This window comes from Sphaerodactylus townsendi, linkage group LG06, assembly GCF_021028975.2.
Source record: "Sphaerodactylus townsendi isolate TG3544 linkage group LG06, MPM_Stown_v2.3, whole genome shotgun sequence".
NCBI classification, from domain to species: Eukaryota; Metazoa; Chordata; class Lepidosauria; order Squamata; family Sphaerodactylidae; genus Sphaerodactylus; species Sphaerodactylus townsendi.
This window is the reverse complement of record NC_059430.1, coordinates 41,132,480-41,153,941: the sequence shown is the minus strand read 5'-3', so window position 1 is coordinate 41,153,941 and position 21,462 is coordinate 41,132,480. Positions and strand designations below refer to the sequence as shown.

The 21,462-nt window shown below is 41.7% G+C and overlaps 2 protein-coding genes across 7 annotated transcripts in view; one reads left to right on the top strand and one right to left on the bottom strand.

Annotated features, from left to right (window-relative positions):
* Positions 1 to 1,491: 1,491 nt before the first annotated feature.
* CHADL (chondroadherin like) lies at positions 1,492 to 13,912 on the top strand. Of its 5 annotated transcripts, none has more exons than XM_048500225.1 (7): positions 1,492 to 1,645; positions 4,779 to 4,871; positions 7,021 to 7,113; positions 7,649 to 7,816; positions 8,471 to 10,141; positions 10,798 to 10,964; positions 12,388 to 13,912. In XM_048500225.1, the coding sequence occupies exons 4-7, from the start codon at positions 7,661 to 7,663 to the stop codon at positions 12,611 to 12,613; spliced, it is 2,220 nt and encodes a 739-aa protein (XP_048356182.1). In that variant the 5' UTR covers positions 1,492 to 1,645; positions 4,779 to 4,871; positions 7,021 to 7,113; positions 7,649 to 7,660; the 3' UTR covers positions 12,614 to 13,912. The 5 variants fall into 5 exon arrangements, with proteins under 5 accessions (XP_048356182.1, XP_048356181.1, XP_048356179.1 ...); XM_048500224.1 differs by having other exon boundaries at positions 6,958 to 7,113; XM_048500226.1 differs by lacking the exon at positions 1,492 to 1,645 and adding an exon at positions 4,553 to 4,643 and having other exon boundaries at positions 6,958 to 7,113.
* A 1,098-nt stretch (positions 13,913 to 15,010) lies between these two features.
* The window catches only part of L3MBTL2 (L3MBTL histone methyl-lysine binding protein 2), a 35,919-nt gene continuing 29,467 nt past the window's right edge, over positions 15,011 to 21,462 (bottom strand). The window contains exons 14-17 of one of the 2 annotated variants that reach the window (XM_048500218.1): positions 19,996 to 20,230; positions 18,486 to 18,551; positions 17,927 to 18,049; positions 15,011 to 16,744 (exon numbers count right to left, since the gene is read on the bottom strand). In XM_048500218.1, the coding sequence (XP_048356175.1) occupies positions 16,392 to 16,744; positions 17,927 to 18,049; positions 18,486 to 18,551; positions 19,996 to 20,230 (777 nt within the window). In that variant the 3' untranslated portion in view covers positions 15,011 to 16,391. The remainder of the gene's footprint in view (positions 16,745 to 17,926; positions 18,050 to 18,485; positions 18,552 to 19,995; positions 20,231 to 21,462) is intronic. The other variant, XM_048500219.1, reaches the window with a different exon arrangement.

Here is a 21,462-nt window from a genome sequence, read left to right as displayed (position 1 = left end):
AACATCCCTGCAAATGCAGGTTTTTAGGCCAAGAGCCAGCTTTAGCCTCACATATTAAACATTTCAGTTAACTTTAGCTGCACCTACTTCTCACTTGACTGTACCTATGAATGTAGGAATGTCCTGTGGCAAAACCTCAAGGCCAAATGATAAACTAAAATTGGCCTTTTAATGGCACTGTAGGATGTGGTTTATGTTATTTATTTGAAAAACAACTGGAATTAGTTAATGTGCTCTTTACAGTAGTATTCGGGGTGGCTAATAAAAATTACCCCTGAGATCTAACAGAATTTCCTTCCTTTTTTCTCCAACATTTTGTTGATAGGATACATTAGAGCAAGTAGTAGCAAAAATAATAAAGATCTAAGGAGGATCTTTTATGACTGGTCCCCCACACAAACACACTTTTTGCCAAGGAATGACCCGTAGAGCAAGGACTACTCCATCTTTGTGAACAAGGACACTACTCAACTACCGACTGGCACACTTGCCATCTTGAAAAGAGAAAGCCGTGATAGTTATTTCCTTCCATTGAAGTGCTGCAGTTTGCCCAACCCCAAAGTTATCACAAAGAATTTGGTGTGAGAATAAGCAACTCTTGCCACATGTTTCCCATACCATCCACTGCAGTGGAAGGCAGCAAGGAAGGGTACAGAAAAAGCATTGATTTGTTTGTGACTGTGAGACCTCTCCACTTAAGCCTTGTGGCATAAAATGTCACAAATACTGTGGAGCTCTAGTGTGTGTTGCACGGAATGCTATTGAGATGAATTCTGAAACTGAGAGATCCATTATTTTATGTCTTACAAAAGGTATTCCACAATAAGGGGCATCTCAGCACAGCCTCACTGCAACGAAGCCATTCAATCTCACTGCTCTCTGTTTTTCAGCTTCTGGTGCAGTCTGCGGAACCTGGTGGAAAATTCCAGCCTCTAGGCATACTGTTCCTCAGCAGAAGCACGAGGGATATTAAACTACTAAAGCAAATTGCCAGCATTTTTTATTTTTGAAGTTGCATAATGATCAAACTTCCCACCTTGAGAAGGATTTGATAGTGAAGGCTTTTCCAAATGTAGTTTGCAGTGTGTAACAATTGGATTGATATTGTTGTTCTATGCACCTGGAGGGTGTATGCTTAAAAATGTATACAATTATCCTGTACGTTACAAATTACATCCAAGTTTGAATTAATTTCTACAGAGAATTACACACAGAAACTGTGTTGCCATTTAAAAGTATATCTCCATAGTTCTGCAAAGTGGCTCAAAGCCATGTCGATGTCTTTAAATTACTTCCTGTTTTCACTTGCGAAGATATATTTAAAATGTTACCTCTTGGTTTTAAAGTAGAAGTTTAGGAATTAAAGTTGAATAACTTATTCACTTGTGCTGGCATTTGCCATGTCTCTGGCTGTGCCAGCATGTCTGTGTGAGTCGGGGGGGGGGGGGGGGGGGCAGGAAAGAGAGAGAAACACCACAGGGAAAGCTAAACAACAGTTCATTCATCTCTTTTCACCACACGCATGCACATACCAAGAAAATTCACAGGATTCTGATAGTTATTTGGTGAAGGTTTTTCAAAGAAGGTTTATCTTCACTGCTTCCACTATTTAACTTGGGTTTTTCTAGCTGAAGAAAAGAACCAGGTAAGTTATCGGGTACTTTGGGGAAGGGTACGTGCTATTGACTAGTTCAGCAGAGGGACTGCACAGTCGAGGTTGAGGATTACTGTAACATGTTTTCATCCCTGAGGGAATGGGGCATATTGCAGCAATCAATACTGGGTGTTTGCCCATTTTACAAAAAAGGAAACAATGTATATTGAATAACTTTAAGTTGTAAAATAAATTACTAGGGTTCAGGCTCGCATGGAGAATTATTCAACATCTAACATTGGAATCTTTATTCTTGAAGGGTCCTAAAATAGACTTCAGTATTCCACCAAGTGGCCTAAACTGACAGATAAACCAGTCTCAGCAGATAGATAAAATAATTGAGGGCTAAAACCACTTTATAAATAAGGGTGAATGCACACAGCCATTAGGGCTGGGATTTAAAGGGGGAAATTGGTACTGGGGAGATAGACTATTGAACTCTTTTGCCATTCTTCCACTAAAAATCACCACTCCAGGCTAACCTTATGGGGGAGGTTGGGGTGTGTGTGTTTCTCTTTTAGCATGGGTAAAAGCAGTTTGGAAGTAGCAGTTTTAGATACCAGTTACCTTACCCCCAGTGACTTCTGTCTGTTAAAATCATTGGGGGAAAATATTGTAGAACTACATGCCACAATTAGTTCCATACTGACATAAGACAATCAACCTCAGCTCATAGCTGCCTCCCTCCACCAACAGAAAAGTGACAGCAACTGACAAGTGGGGGGTGGGGAGGTGAGGAGTCCAAACTTGATACAGACAGAAGTGCTGGTTGCAATATTTAGTTATTCTGACAAAACAAAGGTAAGTTTGACTGCTTGCTGAAGCAAAGAATACAAAGACAATACTTTAAAAGAGTAGAAAGATTCATATAAGGTAGTCTATCAATGGCTACGAGCTACAGTGGCTAAACAGAATCGCTGTAAAAATACAAGGCAACAAATCTTTGAATACTAGTTCTAAGAGGCAAGGGTCTGTTTGTTGGCCCTCAAGGGCAAGTGGCTTGGCCATTGTGTGAAACAGGATTTGGATTAGACGGACCACTAGTCTGATATAGCAAAACTCTTCATGATTCCATGAGGAGAACTGGCCTAGAGAATAAACAAATGACACATGATGCAAGTATACTGCAGAAAGTAGGAGGAAGATGCAGCCCTGCTTAAATGTGCAGCTACCTGAGAATGAGATGCTTTGAGGTTGACTGAGAAAGAATAAACATTTTGCAGCCCCGTACTGGATTGCTATTACCTGACTAGATGGATTGGGATGCAAGGCTCAAACACTCTCTTTTGGCTCAGTCAATGACCTTTTCTGCTCTTTTAGACTGTAAAGGATCCAGGTAAAAGAGTGGTTGTAACCAGGCTGAGCCCAAGAATACTCCATCCCTGTCCTGGTGCCTCCTGGGATTTGACACGAAGGAATTGGTAGTCTTCTTCCTTCCAAAATAACCTCCCCAGAATATAGTAACAACGGTAACTTCCAGGCTCAGCAGTTACTTTTTCCCTTTCAGCCTGCAAGCCAGAGACAGACCACTCACTCACATTGGCATTATTGCCCCTTCCCTCATTTTTTTTTCCTTTAAAAAAATGTAATGCTGAAGGTCTACTGCTGGAGTGATAGACCCAGTGAAATTGAGAAGAAATTGACACCCTCTAGCAAACTCATGCTAGACCAAAGGCGACAGGGGGGGAAAGGCAGCAGGCAACCTCCCCAAATGGAAGCCAGGAAGGGGAGGGGGATAACAGCAATTCAGTAGGGACACTTTAGGGGAAATTCCTGTGTAAACAAACAAACCAAACAACCGCAGGAACCCCCCACTGCAAAGCAAACAGCTGTGGGGTAAGTAGTGCATGCATAAATTGCCACAATTTTGATCCCTATCATATTCCATTCAGTTTGCAATATGCAAATAAATGTGTTTTTATTTGACACAAGCATTTCCCTGAGAATGAGTAACAAGAAACGTTTTAACACATTAAAATTTTTTTTGTTTGCATTACTATCGATGTGACCACTGAAGTGTGGTGTAATAATAATGAGTTGAACAGATGGATGGGCTGCCTACAGAATTAAGTGAAATATCTCAGACAATATTCAGGAAAAATGAACACATCAGACTGCTTTATACTGAGACCACTGGTCTATCAAGGGCACTATTGTCTATTCCAGCGGGCAGTGGTTCTCCACATTATCTACTTCTTGATCTTTTTAATTGGATATGCCTGGGATTGAACCTGGGACCTTCTGGATGTTAAGAAAATTCACCATCACTGAGCCACTGCCCCACCACCTGAATTATGTAAAAGTACATTTTAAATTTTCTTTGGACATTGACTTACAATTGTATGATTGTTCTGCTGTTGGTTTTAATGTTTATGGTATTGGTCAGTTTTTCACAGCGAAATTTCACCAGCGTGAGCACAGGGAGTATAGCTGTACATTCAAGGTTTCCTCACGGGTCCCGAAGCTGCAGCATGTCTGCCCCGGTGTAACCCCGGTGACACCCCGCCGGGGTGTACTGCCTTTGCTCCATGAATGTCAGAAATTGCTAGCAGGGTGGTACTTTTGAAATACCCCTGTGTGACCCCAGTGCCGTAAAAAAATTCAGGAGGCAGAACTTTTGTATTTTTCCCGCCTCGCCATTCTGGCCTGCCCAATGCTTTCCGTGCCAAAAGTGTGAGCTGGAAATGCACACAGCAAAGATTGTGTGTGTGTGTGTGTGTGTGTGCTTTGATCACATTAAGCAGAGGCTTGTGTGCTGTCAAACTCCCCGTTCAGACAGTAACTCGCTTGAAGGGTTCAAGGATTTTATTGAAGATGTGGAAGTAACAGCAAAAGACAGTTCTGGCAAAAGGGCACCAAAACTGCTGATAATACGTTGTAGCAAACCCCACCCCCCATGTGAACCAAAACAGTTGAAAGAGTCCAGTCTGAGAGCTCGTCCCAGCAGTTCTACTACAATCAGCACAGCTATCTACCGAAGCAGGGCTATGTGAGTGATTTCTATTGAAATGCCTTGTGAACCAATCACATTTTACTACATTATGTAGAAGAATGTCCTGAATATGTGTGTGTGGTTGCATCCAAGTCTTCAGAAATTGCTTCTTAACGTTTCTCTCTTCTCCAGATTTCCTGCTGATGTGATTCCTCCTCCCCTCACAACTTCCTTATCCTCTCTCACAGGCCAGCTACTGCTCTTTAGCTGAGAGGCCTGAGTAAGGTATGAGTTCTAAGCACTGGAATATTAAAATACATGTTTTAAAATGTGGATTATTTTAAAAATGAAATCAATGATAAGCAGGAAGCAGCAATATTAAAGCAGCATTTTAAAATTGTAAAGATACATTCTCAAAGCAAGGTTGTTGTAACTATTTATCTCCAGTGTATTTTATGTGCTACAGTTATTCTTTCTTGCAATAATTACAAGGTCAGCAAATGAAGGACAGTGTAATCCTAAACTTAGTTTAATATGCCAACTTAGTTTAATGGATCAGTACAACTTTGTTTATGATTGCACTATCAGTTTAAGCAAGGGATTTTGTGACTTTTGACATGCTCACTTAGAACATTTCAATTTGTGTTGCTATGAGACCAGTATTGGGATCATATGATAACTCTTACCTATTCTGCAAGGATTTTTCAACACAAATACTTGATTTGCTTATTCATTCAGTACTCAGTTGAACACAGAGTGTTCAGTATGTTAATGAGCACTACGTAAAAGAGGACAGGAATTTGTAGGATAGTCACTATCGCATTTTTCCCTAGGCATAATCCACTTGCTTTCATTCTAAATTAGGGATGCCAGCCTCCAAGTGAAACCCAGGGAACCCCTGGAATTACAGCTCAGCTCCAGATTATAGCAATCACTTCCCCCTAAGAAAATGGACATTGAAACAATAGGTGCAGCAGATTCTTGGAATTCCCAGCTTTCATTTTAAAAAGTACATCTCACATTTCCTCCCTTGTAGAGATATAAGAAAGTAAAAAAGGATGGGAAGGCGCTAGAGACTTTTTAAAAAATTGAAAGCTGTGAATTTAGAGAATTCACTACACATGTCGTTACTGTGGAATTGCAATATAATTGGTGGTACTGATTTAAATAACTGCAGAAGCCAGAGTGGCTTAGGAGAGTCGGGGGATGGGGGAGAAGGAATGCATCTGGGATTAGAGGAACTGCAGTGAAACCAGCCATGTCTGGCTGCTGTGCTTTATCTGCAGTCACATCAGCAGTGGGGAAACCACAAAATACTGTCCCCAAGAGGAAGCCATTTGATTCTCCCTTGCAAATGCCCGAGCCCTCCCCGCCCTCCATTTTATTTATATATTTCCTGTACATTTATTTACTGCCTATCGCCAAAGTTCCTGGGCAGGGAATTTAGCATCATGTAGGAGTGCCAACCTCAGTGCATGGCCCAGGGCTGCCAAACTTCAGGTGTGGCCTGGAGATCTCCCAGAATTACAAGTATCTGCAGACTACAGAGATTAGTTCCTCTGAAGAAGGTGCCTGCTTTGGAGGGAGGACTCTATGACATCACATCCTTACTGACCTCCATCTTCTCCTCAAATGCTGACCTCTCTGCACCTACCCTCGCCCTTTCCCAGGAATTTCCTGAGGCAGAATTGGCAATACCAGCAATTTGAGACAAAAATGGTGCTCAAAGCCCCTTGCATTGTTTCTTGTAAAGTGTACTTCCTTTACCGCAAGTAGAAAGCTAGAGAGATGTTTGTGCCTCTCCTAGCACTTCAGTTAAGAGTCCTACTTAATTCCCAGGGCTGAAATAATGAAGGCTGAAGATTTGCTTACAATGGGATCCAATTAGGGTTGCCAGGTTTGCTTTGAGAAATATTTGGAAACTTTGGGAGTGGAGCCTGAGGCGGATGGGAGGGACTTCAGTTGGGTGTAATGCCATAGAGTCCACGTTTTGAAGCAGCCATTTTCTCCATGTGAACCGGTCTCTGTTGCCTGGAGATCAGATGTAATAGCTTGACAACCTTAGATTCAGTTAAAAATTGTGCATGTGATTAAAAGCAATTCAATTCACTTTTGCATTGGCTTACATTTTACTTTCTGAATATTATAGTGTGCATCCATGTTGAAAGGTCTAAATTTTCTGCATTGCAACATTTGCAGTTGGTCTGTTACAAATCAAAATTTATGTTTCCCCGTTGGTCTCAGTGTTGTGACCACTGGTACTCTGTAAAAGCTAGTCGGCAGAAATTATATAATATTGCTATGAATACTGAATGGTCTGAGTCTTGTATCCAAATCATTTTCTCCTTCTCCTTCTCATGTTTTCTCGAAGGATTTGAACCCTTCACACTTTTGACAAATCTTCATGCACTTCAAATATTTTCGTTGTTTAAAGGATCAGTGAAACCATCCTGTTATTTCTGCTCAAGACACTGTCAGCTATTTCACAGGGATGCCAAGAAGGTGACAGAGGACTCAGGAACCTCAGGTGCTCTGCTCTGCAGGGGAGAACGTTGATCAGAAATGTTGATCAAGCAGAAGATTTTCTGAGGGCAACAGACTGCCTTTTAACAAAAAACAGAAATACGACAACATTGCTTCAGTTAATGGGTGGGGAACAGTTATAACTGGCCTAAAAATCTAACCTGAATTTTTAAAAATTCAAGCAATATTATTTGCTTTTTTGGGCTTCTTTGGTGTTTTGTTCTCATTGCTGTTTTTATTAGGGTTTTTTTTGTAGTGTGAAATGATAAAAACAGGAAAATACTTTTCCCCTCAGTAATTTTTTGTTGCAGATGCCTATCACAGGGTGTGTATATGTGTGTTTGCATAATCTCAGACTGCTTTCTGTTTCTCATACCTTCCCTCCTTTTTATGCTACTTTTCAAATTGCCATTCAGTGTTGATATATGTTAATATAAAGCTGCTAAAATGAAAGCCTGCTGTAATCACATAGCATATAATAAGCAGAAAAAAATAGAAATATAATCTAACTTCTGTCTTTGTTTTCATCTTTCCCTCAGCTATTTCACAGTATGTGGGCTTCTCTGGGTCTTCTCTTGATGTCAGCTCTCTGTGTGGAAAAGTTGATTGCTCAACGCTGCCCACAAATCTGCACCTGTGATGGCATCAAGCAACGTGTCTCGTGCTTAAACAAGAACCTCACAGAAGTGCCTGTTAGCATTCCTCAGGTCAGTCTATATGGGAAGCAATGAGAAAAGCACAAGATGAGAGTGAAAAGAGTACTTCTAAGAACCACCACTGGACTAGCTTTCTCATTCTACAGTTTGTGTGCGTGTTGTATTTTATCTTGCTTTCCAGCCATAATTGGCTTTCAAAGCTACTCACAGGAAAAAAAAAACAATAATTATCAGTGACAATTAATATTTAATTGAAATATTTCAGGTGGAAGGATACTTACCGGATTTGAATCTGACCATGATGGAGGGAGTGTCTGGGTCTTTCTGCTGTACTTCTGGATATGTAATTGAGGCCAGCTAGAAGCTAAAAGAAAGGGGTATCTCAACTTAAGTTAGATTTATATTCACCTGAAATCTGCCCAAAACAAATTGTGTAAACCCACAAATATCCTACATAGTATCATGTACATTCAAATGTAACACTACTGCCTTTGCTGCAGAATTTTCAGTTTCTGGAGGAATATTTCAGCTTTCATTTCAGGGATTTAGATATTTTCAGTGCAGCACAGCAGAGATTCTTACATAGCTCTAGGAAACTGCTAGAGAATACAGTAGCCAGAATTCAACCCTGTCCCACTAAAGAGCAACCAGCACCCTTCATTGTTGATTTTATGCTTAATAAAGTATTGTTTGAATAATTTACAGATAACTCAGAAACTGGACCTCCGGCACAATGAAATCAAAACCATCCCTGCAGGAACTTTCCTTCCTATCCCCTACCTTACACACCTGAATCTTCAGAAGTGTCAGGTGGAACATGTTGATGAAGGAGCCTTCAGAGGATTAGGGCGGCTGGTCTACCTAAATTTGGCTTCTAACAATATAGCCTTCCTCTACCAGGAGGCCCTAGATGGCCTCTCCTCTCTCCAGCAACTAATCTTAGAAAATAATCGCATTGAAGAAATAAAGCCAGGAGCTTTTGGACAACTGGGTTTCCTCAGTTTCCTTAACTTAGCCAGGAATTCATTGGTTTACCTGCCAGATATGGTTTTTCAAGGCCTTCAGTTGGTTAAGTGGATCAATTTGTCCCATAACATGCTCCACGTGATTGCACATGAGGCCTTTGGGGGATTACCAACCCTTAGGAGGTTGAGCCTGGACCACAACGAATTGCAGTTCCTCCCCACTGAAGCACTGTCTAGACTGTCAGGCACAATCAAGCTGGAGATAGGACACAATCCTATCACCTATATTGGTGAGGAGGCCATTGAGATGGCTTCACTGAAGCAGCTGTTCTTGGACAACATGGCCCTCCAAGATGTGTCATACAGAGCATTCATCAGAAGCCCGCTCTTGCACACCATTGACTTCCACAACAACCAGCTATTTGTGCTGCAGCCCTTGAGAGAAATGGCCCATCTCAAAAAAATCAACTTAACAGGGAACCCTGTGCTTTGTACTTGTAACATGCGCCCTTTCAAAGAGTGGGCAGAGAAAGCCAGAATTGACATGGATGTGGCATGTGCTGGCCCTCCTGCCTTCAAAGGACAGCAGCTGGAATCACTGACAGCAAGACATATGAAGTGTAGAGGTCGAGGCTATGAAGAGGAGCTCCTTGCCAGCCTGTCTACTCTCACGAGGGAGCTAGAGGAAGATGCTCCAAAGTGCCCAGAAGGATGTGCCTGTTCACCTGATTTCCATCATGCAAACTGTGAGAGCAGAGGGCTGCAGAGTATTCCCAAAGGGTTTCTTAGCAACACCCATCTCCTGGACCTGCGCCGTAATGAGTTCCATTCCATACCAAAAGGCTCCTTCCCTGGCTTGAAAAACCTAACATCACTCCATTTGCAGAACTGCAAGATAGCTACACTGCAGCCTGGTGCTTTCCAAAACCTGAAAAACCTAGTCTACCTTTACCTGTCCAACAACAGCATCACTTCCATAGATGCTGATGTTTTTGAAGGAACTAGCCAGCTTGCTTATCTCTACCTGGACCACAACGGGTTCACCCAAATACCCAAGGGTGCCTTCAGCCTCTTGCCCAACCTCTTTTCCCTCCATTTGCAACATAACTCCATAAGTCAGCTATCAGATAAAGATCTGGAAGGGATGGAGAAGCTACGCTGGCTCTACCTAACAGGAAATCATATAACACATGTGTCCCTCAGAGCTCTGTGTGATACCAAAATGCTGGAGAAGCTGCATCTAGATGAGAACTTTTTGCAGGAAGTGCCCACCAGGTCCCTCAAAGAACTGCCCAACATTATTGAGCTGAAGTTGTCCAAGAATCCCATAAAACATATTGGGGATGGAGCTTTCTTTCCAGTCTCAAGATCCCTGCAGCACTTGTACCTGGATAATATGGGGCTAGAACAGGTAAGTTTCACAGGGAGCGAGGATTCACTTTCTTCTCTTGCATCAGTTCTGTCAAAGCACATATTCCATTTAGCCAGGGTTTCAGCTGTATCCACAACAATTATGTAAGAAAATTATGTGGATCAACTTTGCCTGCAGATCATATTTTATTTCAGTTTTCTCACTAGTTGGGAAGTATTTGGCAAGGACAGCCAATCTATGATTTGCGCTTTTCCTCCAAACCAGCCATCTTGAGTTGGAAAGACACCTGTAAACAATAGACTGCTGGTCTGGGTGTAGCAGCCAATTATTATTTGTACTGAAGCTGAAGTCACTAATGCAGGGGTGTCCAACTCTGGTGCCCTGATGTTCATGGACTGCGATTCCCATCAGTCCCAATTGGCCATGTTGGCAGGAGCTAATCGGAATCATAGCCCATGAACATCTGGGGCACCAGAGTTGGACACTCCTGCACTAACGGATAAGATTACACAAGGAGAGGATAGAGGGGGAGCATGCATGTACAGGGCCCGGCATGAAGCCTAAAATGAGATACAGTGAATAAAGATGATCTGGAAATCTAGAGAATTTAAGTCTCCAGGTCATAAGGATGGTTAACATTATTCATAGCTGTGGTCAATTTCATTGCTCACATCTAACCTTTCCTATGTTTACAGGTTTCTTCTGGTGCCTTCACTGGCCTAGGTCCAAAGATAAAAAGTCTTTATCTGGAGAAGAACAAAATGCATCATTTGCCCACTCTGCATAACTTTACAGCTCTGGAGGTCATCAATCTGAGTGATATTCCTTTTTACTGTGACTGCAAGCTTCTCCCACTACGCAAGTGAGCCTTTAATTCCCACCCGCCGTGCCATGGTGCTGTAGAATAGCATTTTTCTCATATGGCATCATGGAAATGATGCAAAGTCACACCAACACTCTTGTTGGCCATCTCAGTAAAGCAGCCACAAGCACTACTGTCACATGTTGCCCAGAGTCACAATCTCAATTTTTGGTTAGATTGTTTATACAGCATCATCAAGCTGCATAAAGTTTTATTAGCAAAGGTCACCATATCAATCACAAAATGACTGACATCGAGTTCTGTGGCCAATCACAGAGGGAGGTTGCAACCCAAGTAGCCTCCTAGGATGGATGTAGCAATTTCTAAATGGGTGCTCCCTACAGACACAAAGGTAAAGCCTCCTGGATTCGTCTGAATCCCTTCTGGTAGAGTAAAACTAAGAGTAGGTTTCTGCTTTGTGAAGTAATGATTTTTGAAGAAGCAAATAGGTGTCAGAAAGCCCATTAATGGACACCACTTCGGTGGTAGAAAGTGCTGTCAAGTTGTAGCCGGTTTATGGCAACCTTATAGAGTTTTCAAGGCAAGAATTGTTCAGAGGTGGTTTGCCATTGCTTGCCTCTGCGTCACTTGGTAGTCTCTCAACCAAATGGAACTGTTTAGCTTCTGAGATTGGGCTAGCCTGAAGAACAAAATGCACTACTTACAGAACACCATTTTAAGAATTGTTGTTTTATAGCATCACAGGCTCCTACCCCAAATAATTTGCAGTTGGAAGTTTTAGCTGACCATGACCTAACCTCAGCACCCTGAGATATTTCAAGAGATTTTGGGTACGCCTCTGGGTTTACAAAGTACAACTACAAATAGAACAATCCTAAACAGAATACACCCTACACCCATTGACTTCAACACACTTAGGAGGGTTTACCTCTCTGCTTAAGATTGCACTGAAAATGACTTGGGGCAGCTCTGCCAAAAAGAAATGTAAGGATCATAAAAAGTAATCAGACATGTTAGTTGCTTGCTGCCTACAAAAGGACTAGTGAATTAAAAGCCCCAGCTCTGCAAATATCAGGAAGACTTTTTAAAATATCAATTTGATTCTGACAAAATTGCTTTGTCTAAAGCTAAAATGCAAATTTTAAGTAGGTCACAAATGCTGCAACATCTGACTAGGCAAAAACTCTGCTAGGTAAGGGAGATGCAGCCTTACAAAATGTAGTATATGGGCTAGCTAGCTAATTTGTGTTCCACTCTTACTGGTGCCGACTCAAAAACTAACATAGTGTTTGGAAGCTTCATGGCCAGAGAATCCTCCTACTCAGTTATGCTCCACACTAACTGAAGGTCCTCTAATGTCCAAGAATTATAAAAATGTGTACTCTAGTTGGGCGACTACAAATCTTGCATATACAGTGGTTAAATGGATTGTAATCTCTCACCAACCCCCTCTATTTTTCAGGTGGCTTGACAAGCTGAACCTGAGGGTAGGAGCCACCTGTGCCTCCCCGGCAGATGTCCATGGCCAGAAGGTGAAGCTCATAACTTCCTTCCAAACCTGCCCAGCATGGGGTACCAAGAAGGCCAAGAGAACCAGCTCACCTAAAGCCAAAGCTGGAAAGCGGTCCAATAAGAAACAATGGTCAGAAACTGTCCAAGTCAAGAGAAGCAAGAAAAGCAAAGCATGAAAAAGGCCAGCAGGACTGTGGCTGCAGATATGCTTCTGATCTTCTCAGCTATTAGAGTCAAAGGTTAGACAGTATGTGTTTAAAACCCACTTTAGGGCAGCAATAGGAATATATTTACAAGAGAGAAAGCAGATGAATGGTTATGTGATCTTCAGACTTTGGAAGATGTAGATTGAGAATAAGAACTTTTCTGAATTCAAACTCAGCAACAAAAACAGATTAATTCCTTAAAATGTGCAACCCATGGGGTTTTCAAGGCAAGAGATTCTCTGATACTTTAATACTAAATATTTCATCAGACAGGCAAGTCTCATTGGCCAGACTAACTGGGGAAGAAGCAGCTGTCCTGTGTGTACAAAGAACCCCTTGTGCTCAGCAAACCACCCTTGTATAACTTGGTGTGCCTTCCAGCCCCTGTGCAGACCAGGGCTTCCATAGTTACATTTTCAGCCACTGAAGTGAGAGAGAATGCCAATGGATCACTTGAGGGTCTAAGAACTACAGTACCCTAGCTTGAATGATGTGGGCAGCTCAATCTCAGAAGCAAAGAAGGACCACCTCTGGTTCATTGAGACCACCAAAGAAGTCCAGGGTTGTTACAAGAGGTGGGCAATGGCAAAGCACCTCTAAATGTCCCTTGCCTTGAAAACCCTACCGGATTGCCATAAGTCAACTGCGACTTGATGGTACTTTATACCATCACCAAGAACTCCTACAGCCAAACTGAAGGCACCTGAAACAAGCCCTACATGGTGGTTGCTCTGTGCTGTGGCAGAAAAGTGTATCTGACTGCCAAAATCTTATACCCTGGACAAAATTGTTTGTCTTTATGGTGCTACTGGACTTGAATTGTGTTCTCGGAATAAGACCATGCTAGAGAGAAGAGAGGAACATGTGCATGTAATTCTCAAGAGGGAGTGAACATCTATTTCTAAAAACAGGCAGTACAGACTGAGGAGGGGGACAAAGTCTCCCTCTTCTGTTAAGCTCCATGGTTAGAAGCATAAATTTTCTCCCAGTTCTGCTCCTCATCAGAGGTGAAAATGATTCTAACACAGCAACAGCTAAGCAAACAAGAGGGTAGTTGGCAGTATTTATACTCTATCTCAGAAAAAGATGTTAGTATGGTCAGTTGAGGTGCAGTGGTTGAAAAAATGGTATGCTTCAGCACTAAAATATAGAAAATGCTTCTGCATTAGAATATAGTCCCAAACCAATATGACATTATCATTCATTTTATGCGCTGCCTTTGTCAAAACCATTATTATGTGCATTATTAAACATGACAATTTAATATAAGAACATTTATAATTGTATGATTAAACTGAATGCCAAAATTTATTTCTTTGAATTTTCAAACAGATGGGAGGGAGCAGAGCAAGGTAGGCATTGGGACCCAGGCAGAGAATTCTATAACAAAGAGTGTCTGGCACGTTGAGTTCTGTGGTGGAGGAATATACAACGCTACTAACATCTTCTTCTGAGACAGCCTATAGCTGTCCTTATCTCTATGCATCGTTTTCTGTAATAAGTGCCCCCCCCCCCCCATTTGTAGCTTTCTGTAGGAATAAGCATGTGAATCTCAGCCAAAATCCAGTTTTGGCCTGTTCACCACACTGGGGCACCTCACATTTCTCCCTCGACAGAAATTTGTGATCTCCCACAGGCTCCGATGGCTAAATCATTCAAACAGATTCCCACCTGATGAAATCCCCTACCAATCATTGTAGCAAAGAAATAGTAGGGCAGCCGCTGGAACACTGAGATAGGTTTCAGGTGTCATCTAATCAACCTACATTATGCTCTTCTACACTGCCAATCATGAACAGCATGTTCTAGGAACCACTCTGAAATCATGCAAAAACACCACAGGGCTTTCATCCTCTTCCCAATGTAACAAATGAGTACAGAACCTTTAACAGTGGGCCTGTTCTGAGTTTATGTCGCACTGCTACGTTTCGTATTAAAATGTATAATGACCAAAAAAGCTGACAAGCTACAGCCGCAGTGCAGGTGCAGTAAATGCACGTTTGTTTTTAGCCTTAATTCAGTGCATCCACTTTAGTTTGAAGAAAGCAACAATCCAAAATCCAAAAACTTGCAAGGGGGGAGAAGGTGAACGGGGGCAGAGTTTGTACAGCACCACACTGTCTTGGAAGTCATCCTGTGCCACACATACACTTATTCCTGGGGAAAGGATGGAGTAGCAGCAACCAGCACACCATCCCTACGCCTAACTGACCATGACAAGAGCTCGGGAAGCACAGTTTTGGGGTATTGCTAGCCCCACTCTCCTACATAGCCTTTACCTGGATGGAACTAGCAACAAATAGATTTGCACTCTGAATGGAACTAGCAACAAATAGATTTCCACTGTAAAGAAAAGACCACCACAGGGACACTTGCGCTTCCACTGTTATTGCATTAGGAACACAAACATTTGCAAAAATACAAATAGCTAAGGTGAAGGCGGGAAGAAATATACATTGCAGGATGAGAGCATAAATTAGAAGAAGGCAGAGAGACTGGAAGGTATTAGGATGCATTTTACCAAGTCTTCATGCTCATCTCAACAGGAAAGACAGCTTTAGTGACTAGAACAGAAAACTGCATTGAGATGTCACAAACAACCTAATTTGTTTGGAATTAAAATGAGGCTTAAATTCTACTGCATCCTCCCCATTTGCAGACTGCCTGGTTTAGTAGGCCAAAAAGCAACCCCAGTTGTTCGTAGGCCAAAAAACAACCCCAGTGTGCTAAAACAGGACTGTGGACAAAACAATGAATTGTGGTTAACTAAAGGACATCCACATATCTGGAAACCTCAATCTTAGCTCCATACACAAGGAATACTTTCAAGGATAAAGACATGAACAAAATGGAGGATGGTTGGGGTACCTGATTATGGTCATACCATGCATTTAATATACTACAAACCATGATGTGTTCTTAGGTGTTTACCATGTTCTGCTCCCACATCTCACATACACTTAAATTGATTAATTCCCTGATTAAAGATTACTAGCATGAGAAGTATGCAAGTTTTACTTCAGCTGAAGCAGGGAAGTTTTGACTCTCAAAAGCTTATACCCCCAAAACCTTGTTGGTCTGTAAGGATTCAAGTCTAGTTTGTCTTACATAGTTCATGGTGTGAGGAAGTTGTTTCTGTCATTAATTCCTACTCCATCAATTACTTTTTGTTATACCTTGTAATCCAGAACTTTGAACATCCAAAGGCTTCCCACGCTAAGATTGTGTAAGTAAACACAGGCATTTATGGTTGCAATCACTCTCACAGGAAAGAATGAGACATTTTGGTGGGCGAAGTGTTCTCTTGGTCAAATGGCAATCAAAGAGCAAAAGTAGACAACATAAAAGGTGACAAGGACAACACTGAGAGCAGAAGCCAGACATCTGGCACTCTCCCACCCACAGTACAGAATAGTTGTGGCATTATAGCTGTGATGCTTATCCATACACAGGCTCATGCTGAGAATCCATGACGACATCTTCTTCTCTCTCTACAAGCTAAGTGAAGAAATTCATCTTTCGTTCCTGCAGTATTGCTTAGAAAGATAGCATAGGTTTTCTTTTCTACATTGTTTGATGAAGTCTGTTTTCCAAGAGCTGTTTTGGTGGGAGAAGGACATTTTCTACACAAACTACACCTTTGTGAAATCTGACCTTTGGCCCAAGCCCTCAAACAAGCGCAGTGAGTCATTCTGTCATTCATAAGATTACTGTGCAAGATACTACAGTCTCTTTGCTGCCTTAAGGTTTAGTCTACATCTTCATCCTTCAAGCAGCCAATTAGCACAGTAGTCTTTGAGACTTCCTGTTCCATGTCCTCGGCTTTTACGGAACTGCTCAGCACAAGGTTTAATGGAGCTTCTGGTTCCCCGTCCTCATCTTTTAAGGAACCAGACGGTGCAGGACTCTTCCAGGCTTTTAATGGAGCTTCTGGTTCCCCATCCTCATCTTTTAAGGAACTGCTCAGAACAGGGCTTGCTGGAACTTCTAGTTCCATGTCCTCATCTTTTACACAGCTAACTGGTACTGGAAACTGTGGAACTTCAGAATCCATCACTGAATCATCAAAAATTTCTTCCTTCACCTGTACGGCAACAACTGCTGTAAAAGAGGGGGAGGGGCAGATTTACATCACCAGTGTCAGAGTTCTTTTCCAGACACACACAGTACACAGAGCTGTTGGCAAGATACACAGTGATAACATACCACTAAAACTGTATTCATCCTCAGTAGTTACTACTGTTCAGTGCTGAATATGACAAAGGAACACATTTATTATAAAGTTGAATGGTGATGAACCCACTTTTCAGTATTTTTACAGTCAAAGGTGTTAGAAGTCTACTCCTTTCTAAAAAGTGGGTTTTCAGAGTTTTATAGCAAACTGATTCAGCACTGAAAGACAGATTTCATTCTCGAAGGTGCACTAAGCAATGCCTTACAAAGATATCAGCAAATCCCCTCCTTCAATATCTGCAAACAAGGGTTTGTGTATCTGGATCTTTTCACCAGGAACGTGGAGAACTGGATAGAGGTATATCTTTGACTATGGGCCTCAGTAATGTGGCCACAACTTCTTAAAATATGCAGTATTCAGTGACTGCTCTGACATGCTGGGAACATTTTCATGAAATGTAATAAATTGCTGGCCTTTGTGGTTCCATAAGAAGTTCTGGGAATCTTGTGTCAATGTTGGACAGTTACAGAGGGTGTACACATGACTTCTTACAACTGAAATAGCAGAACTTAACCCTCTTAGGCAATATTTGCAAGTTGATTTCAGATTGGATACATACAGACATAAACGGTACAATATGGTTTGGACAGCTACATATGAGCTGCACAACCCCTTTGCCTTCCATCATTTGCCTTGATTTGCTTACACTTTTCTGTGAAAAATTAGGGGAACTACTATAAAAAAGACAATACATTCAAACAAAGCAAAATCCTAGAGCATACTGTGCAACTAAACTAGAATAATGGATCACTGTATCTCAGTTCCTTAGAAGGATTTAATGAGAGAGCATACAAAAATACATTTTAAAGTGGAAATATACTTTATTTTTCCCAATTGCAGGGTCCGGTTTTTTTGAGTGTTAAATCCCATTTTAGTCTGCCAGACTCTTGAACTGATGTTACATCTTTTTTTTTCAGTGAACAAGGATCATACTTCTAGCAAAGTGTGGGGGACAGTCAGATTTGCTACTTCATTACTGTTACTCTTCCTCTATCCAGTTCTCCACGTTCCTGGTGAAAAGATCCAGATACACAAACACCCCTCCTTACCTTCATCTAGAGGTGGTTTTGGTGAGGTCTCACTTGCCACTTTTGCTCCTTTCCTTGGTTTTGGAACAGCCACTTTCTTAGCTGCTTGCTTGAGGGAGCGGGCTTTAGCAGTCATCTTTTTTCCTTGGAACATAAAAGGAAAGTTTAAGAAAACCAGTCTCACCTTGTTGTTTCGATCATTTGCTCCTCCTCCAAGGAGCTCAGAATGGGATGGAGGCCTATTTCATGGTAAATTTGTGTCTGTGCTGTACCACTTTCAGCTACAGGGGAGGGCTCATATTATAGCGGCTACCCAGCTGAGCACGCATCTAAATTTGAGCTTCCTACATTTAGAACATTAAACTATCTTACCATACTGCTTGCCCTGGTCATTGTCAACTTGACTTTAGTAAAGAACCATACCAAGACACTATATTATGAGAGAATAAAGTTAACATTTATTTTGGGTCTGCAGGTGAAAGAATGGAATATATTTCTTGACTTACAGAAATAGGAATGGGCCTCAACTAGACTTCTTCCTGAATGTGGCAAACCCAGGGCAGTTCAAATTGCCACTTACTTTTCTTCCCGTATGGCTTCCGCTTCTTCTTTGGCACCTCCTTGGGTGACTCAGGTGACACAGGCTCTGTCATCAACAAAAAGGAGAAGAGCACTGTTCATAATTTTTATCCTTCAGTGTTCCACAAGAGGCTGAAAACAGATTATACTGTATCACAGGCAATACACCTTAAAAACAGTAAATACACCTAAAGAACGTAACATCCATAAACTGATCAATGTAGCCACCAAACCGCTAAAGAGAATTCTCAGCCACATGAACAGAGACCCACATAGATCAATGCAGATATGAGTTTGAATAGGCTCTTCTAAATAACTCTACCTTATGGTAACATCCTAACTTCCTTCAGAAGTCCATTTCATAAAGCCAGTGCCAGGACACAAAAAGCTCTAGCTTTAGCTGATGAGGCTCTTGTTTACCTGTAAGATTGTACCTGAAGCAGACCTGGAGCAGAAGACCCTAATTAAAGCTACATAATATAGCCACTAAAACAGCAGCTAAGGTTGAAGTAGGTTCCAGGCAAGAGGTTCCAAGATTAGTTCCCAGTTTAAGCTGGTCAGAACTTCTTGTGTTAGAAGTAAAGACAATGATCCCACCACCCTTTTCCAGTTTGCTTACTTTTGCAATGAAAACTCACAGAGAGCCTTGAGTGAGATTGCAAAAGGCTGAACAAATAATATGATTCAAAGGCTGATGCTGTCTGGTTTGAATGGGCTGGATGCCTGCCTAGAGCTGACAAGTGGGTGCTCTTGCTTGGTGGCAGCAGAGTCAACCAAATTACCTCCTAAACTGCCCCTCCTAAAATTCATAGTAGAAGCTTAATCCCCAACCATAGGACTATTTATTTTCAGGAGATGGAAGATATGGAGGGTAAATACTTTTCAAATATGAGGGCCAGGACTATTTTGAGATCTATGAAACAGACCGGTAAGTAAATTCTGCACCAGCCATGACATTCCATGGTATTATGGAGAATAAACAAGCCAAGGAAGGTAGGAAGTCCAAATCAAGCTGTCACACTGACCTCTGCTGATTATAGAGGGGAGCAACTTCTAAAGAGATACTTATCCATTTGTGGGACTTAGGACGCCAAGAAAGACCTGGAAACACTGATTAAGATAGTATTTACTAGAGATCCAACAGGAAACCAGGGCCAGATTAAGATCAAGGCCTTCAACTGTGCCATGTTTATGAGGAACTACAGTATGACCAAAAAGGAGGAATTTGGGGGGAAGATATCACAGTGACAAGCCCTTCATAACCCCAGGTCCCAAGCTACAGATTAGTAGTTTATGCCTTAAATACAGCTCTGCAGGAACTCCATATTGCATTTAACCAACTTTAGGTGCTCATCAGCGACTAAATAGCCTCTCCGCAAGTTCCTAGCCCATAACTACTTTGCAGTAAAGTCAGGTACTTCTCTAACATGAAAGAGCAACAGGCCGGTCTGCCCCCAAAACACCTCTTGAAATGAGCTACTAGTGCAGGGAGCAAAGCCATCTTTGCTTACCTGGGACCACTGGTGGCTGCAGCTGGTAACCTATCAGTTCACACCAACCCACAGGATAGATATCTGGAGATTCACAGTCTACCCACTGGTCATATTCATTGTCCCAGCCATCAAAGTGGATTCTGAGAAGCCGCTGGACCACCCGCTTCACTGTGGCCACACAGATAAGTCTGGGTTCCATCAAGTCCACTGCCTCTAGCTTGTTGCCCACTTTAAAGCCATGGTTTGGGCAATCCTGCAAAGAAGAGAGAAATACCTCCAGTCTGGAACCTTGATTATGTTCTGTGGCTTAGAAAATTAAGCCAGGTGCCACTGCCATTAGTTTAACTATCCAAATACTTAAGTTAATGGTCCTCTATTGTCTTCCCTCCAGAAGACTAGAGCCCCTTTGTCCTGGGAGATCAGGGTCGCTCTGCATATCCCAAGGGTCAGTTTCTCCCTATAATTACAGTGGAACCTCAGTTTTCATTGCCTTCAGTTTTCATTGGTTTCGGTTTTCATCGATTTTTTCAGTGAAAAATTTGCCTTGGTTTTCATCGATTTGCCTCCCTTTTCATCGATTTGCAGTAAGGTGCAGGGGTTTGTGGAGAAAAATCACCCGGACAAAGCTGTTGCAGGCTGTGTCTGAAACTTGTTTAATGACAATGTCTTGCCCCATTTCAGACAAATCTTAAAGAAGCATCAGAATCAGACCTCTTTGGACAGCTTTCTGGTGCAACATTGGTCCACTGGCTCTGACGCTGGTTCTAGTGTTATTGTTTGTTACTGTTTTCAGCATTAAACACTATGTTTATTAACCAAAAAATGTGTTTTTGGTATGTTTTTTGGAGTGCCTAGAACGGATTAATTGGATTTACATTTATTCCTATGGAAAAGTTTGCCTCGGTTTTCATCAGTTTCGGTTTTCATCGATTCTTTTCAGACAGATTACCAACGAAAACCGAGGCTCCACTGTAGTCCCCTCTCAGAGCACTGTGTTCAGTATTCTCTGGGCATCTTTGTCTAGTCAATACTGTCCCCATCATGTTGCCTCTTTTCCAGAGTTTAGCATGGGTCGCTGGACTCTGTTCATGAGACCATCCCTCTCCTAAATATTGTAAATGTCACTTTAATTTCTTTTTTAAAAAAAAAATTAATTGATATTTTGGATTGTTACATATTTATATTACACATCTTTATGTTTCATCCTCCATATCCTTTTACCCCCTTTCCCCCCCTTCTTCTTTTCTTCTTTAAATGTGCAGCAGCAGGTCCATTCTTTCTCATCTTCTTTTCCAGTTTTCTTCTGTGATTCAAATTTTGTTTAACCAGTCTTTGAATTCAGTCCAGATCCACTTCATATCTTTTTGTTTTTCTTGCCATATTTGGTTTCTTGACATTATGTCAAAAATTTCTAATTGTATTTGTTCCCATATATATTCCAACCATTTCTGTATTGTCCAGGTTCTTTTGTCCTTCCACCCTAAT

What these genes read in the sequence shown, in the direction of transcription:
- CHADL (XM_048500222.1), top strand. Translation starts at nt 7,661, where the DNA reads ATGTGGGCTTCTCTGGGTCTTCTCTTGATGTCAGCTCTCTGTGTGGAA. An exon ending in TGCCTGTTAGCATTCCTCAG is followed by an intron (nt 7,817 to 8,470) that starts GTCAGTCTATAT and finishes AATAATTTACAG; the next exon opens with ATAACTCAGAAACTGGACCT. An exon ending in ATAATATGGGGCTAGAACAG is followed by an intron (nt 10,142 to 10,797) that starts GTAAGTTTCACA and finishes CTATGTTTACAG; the next exon opens with GTTTCTTCTGGTGCCTTCAC.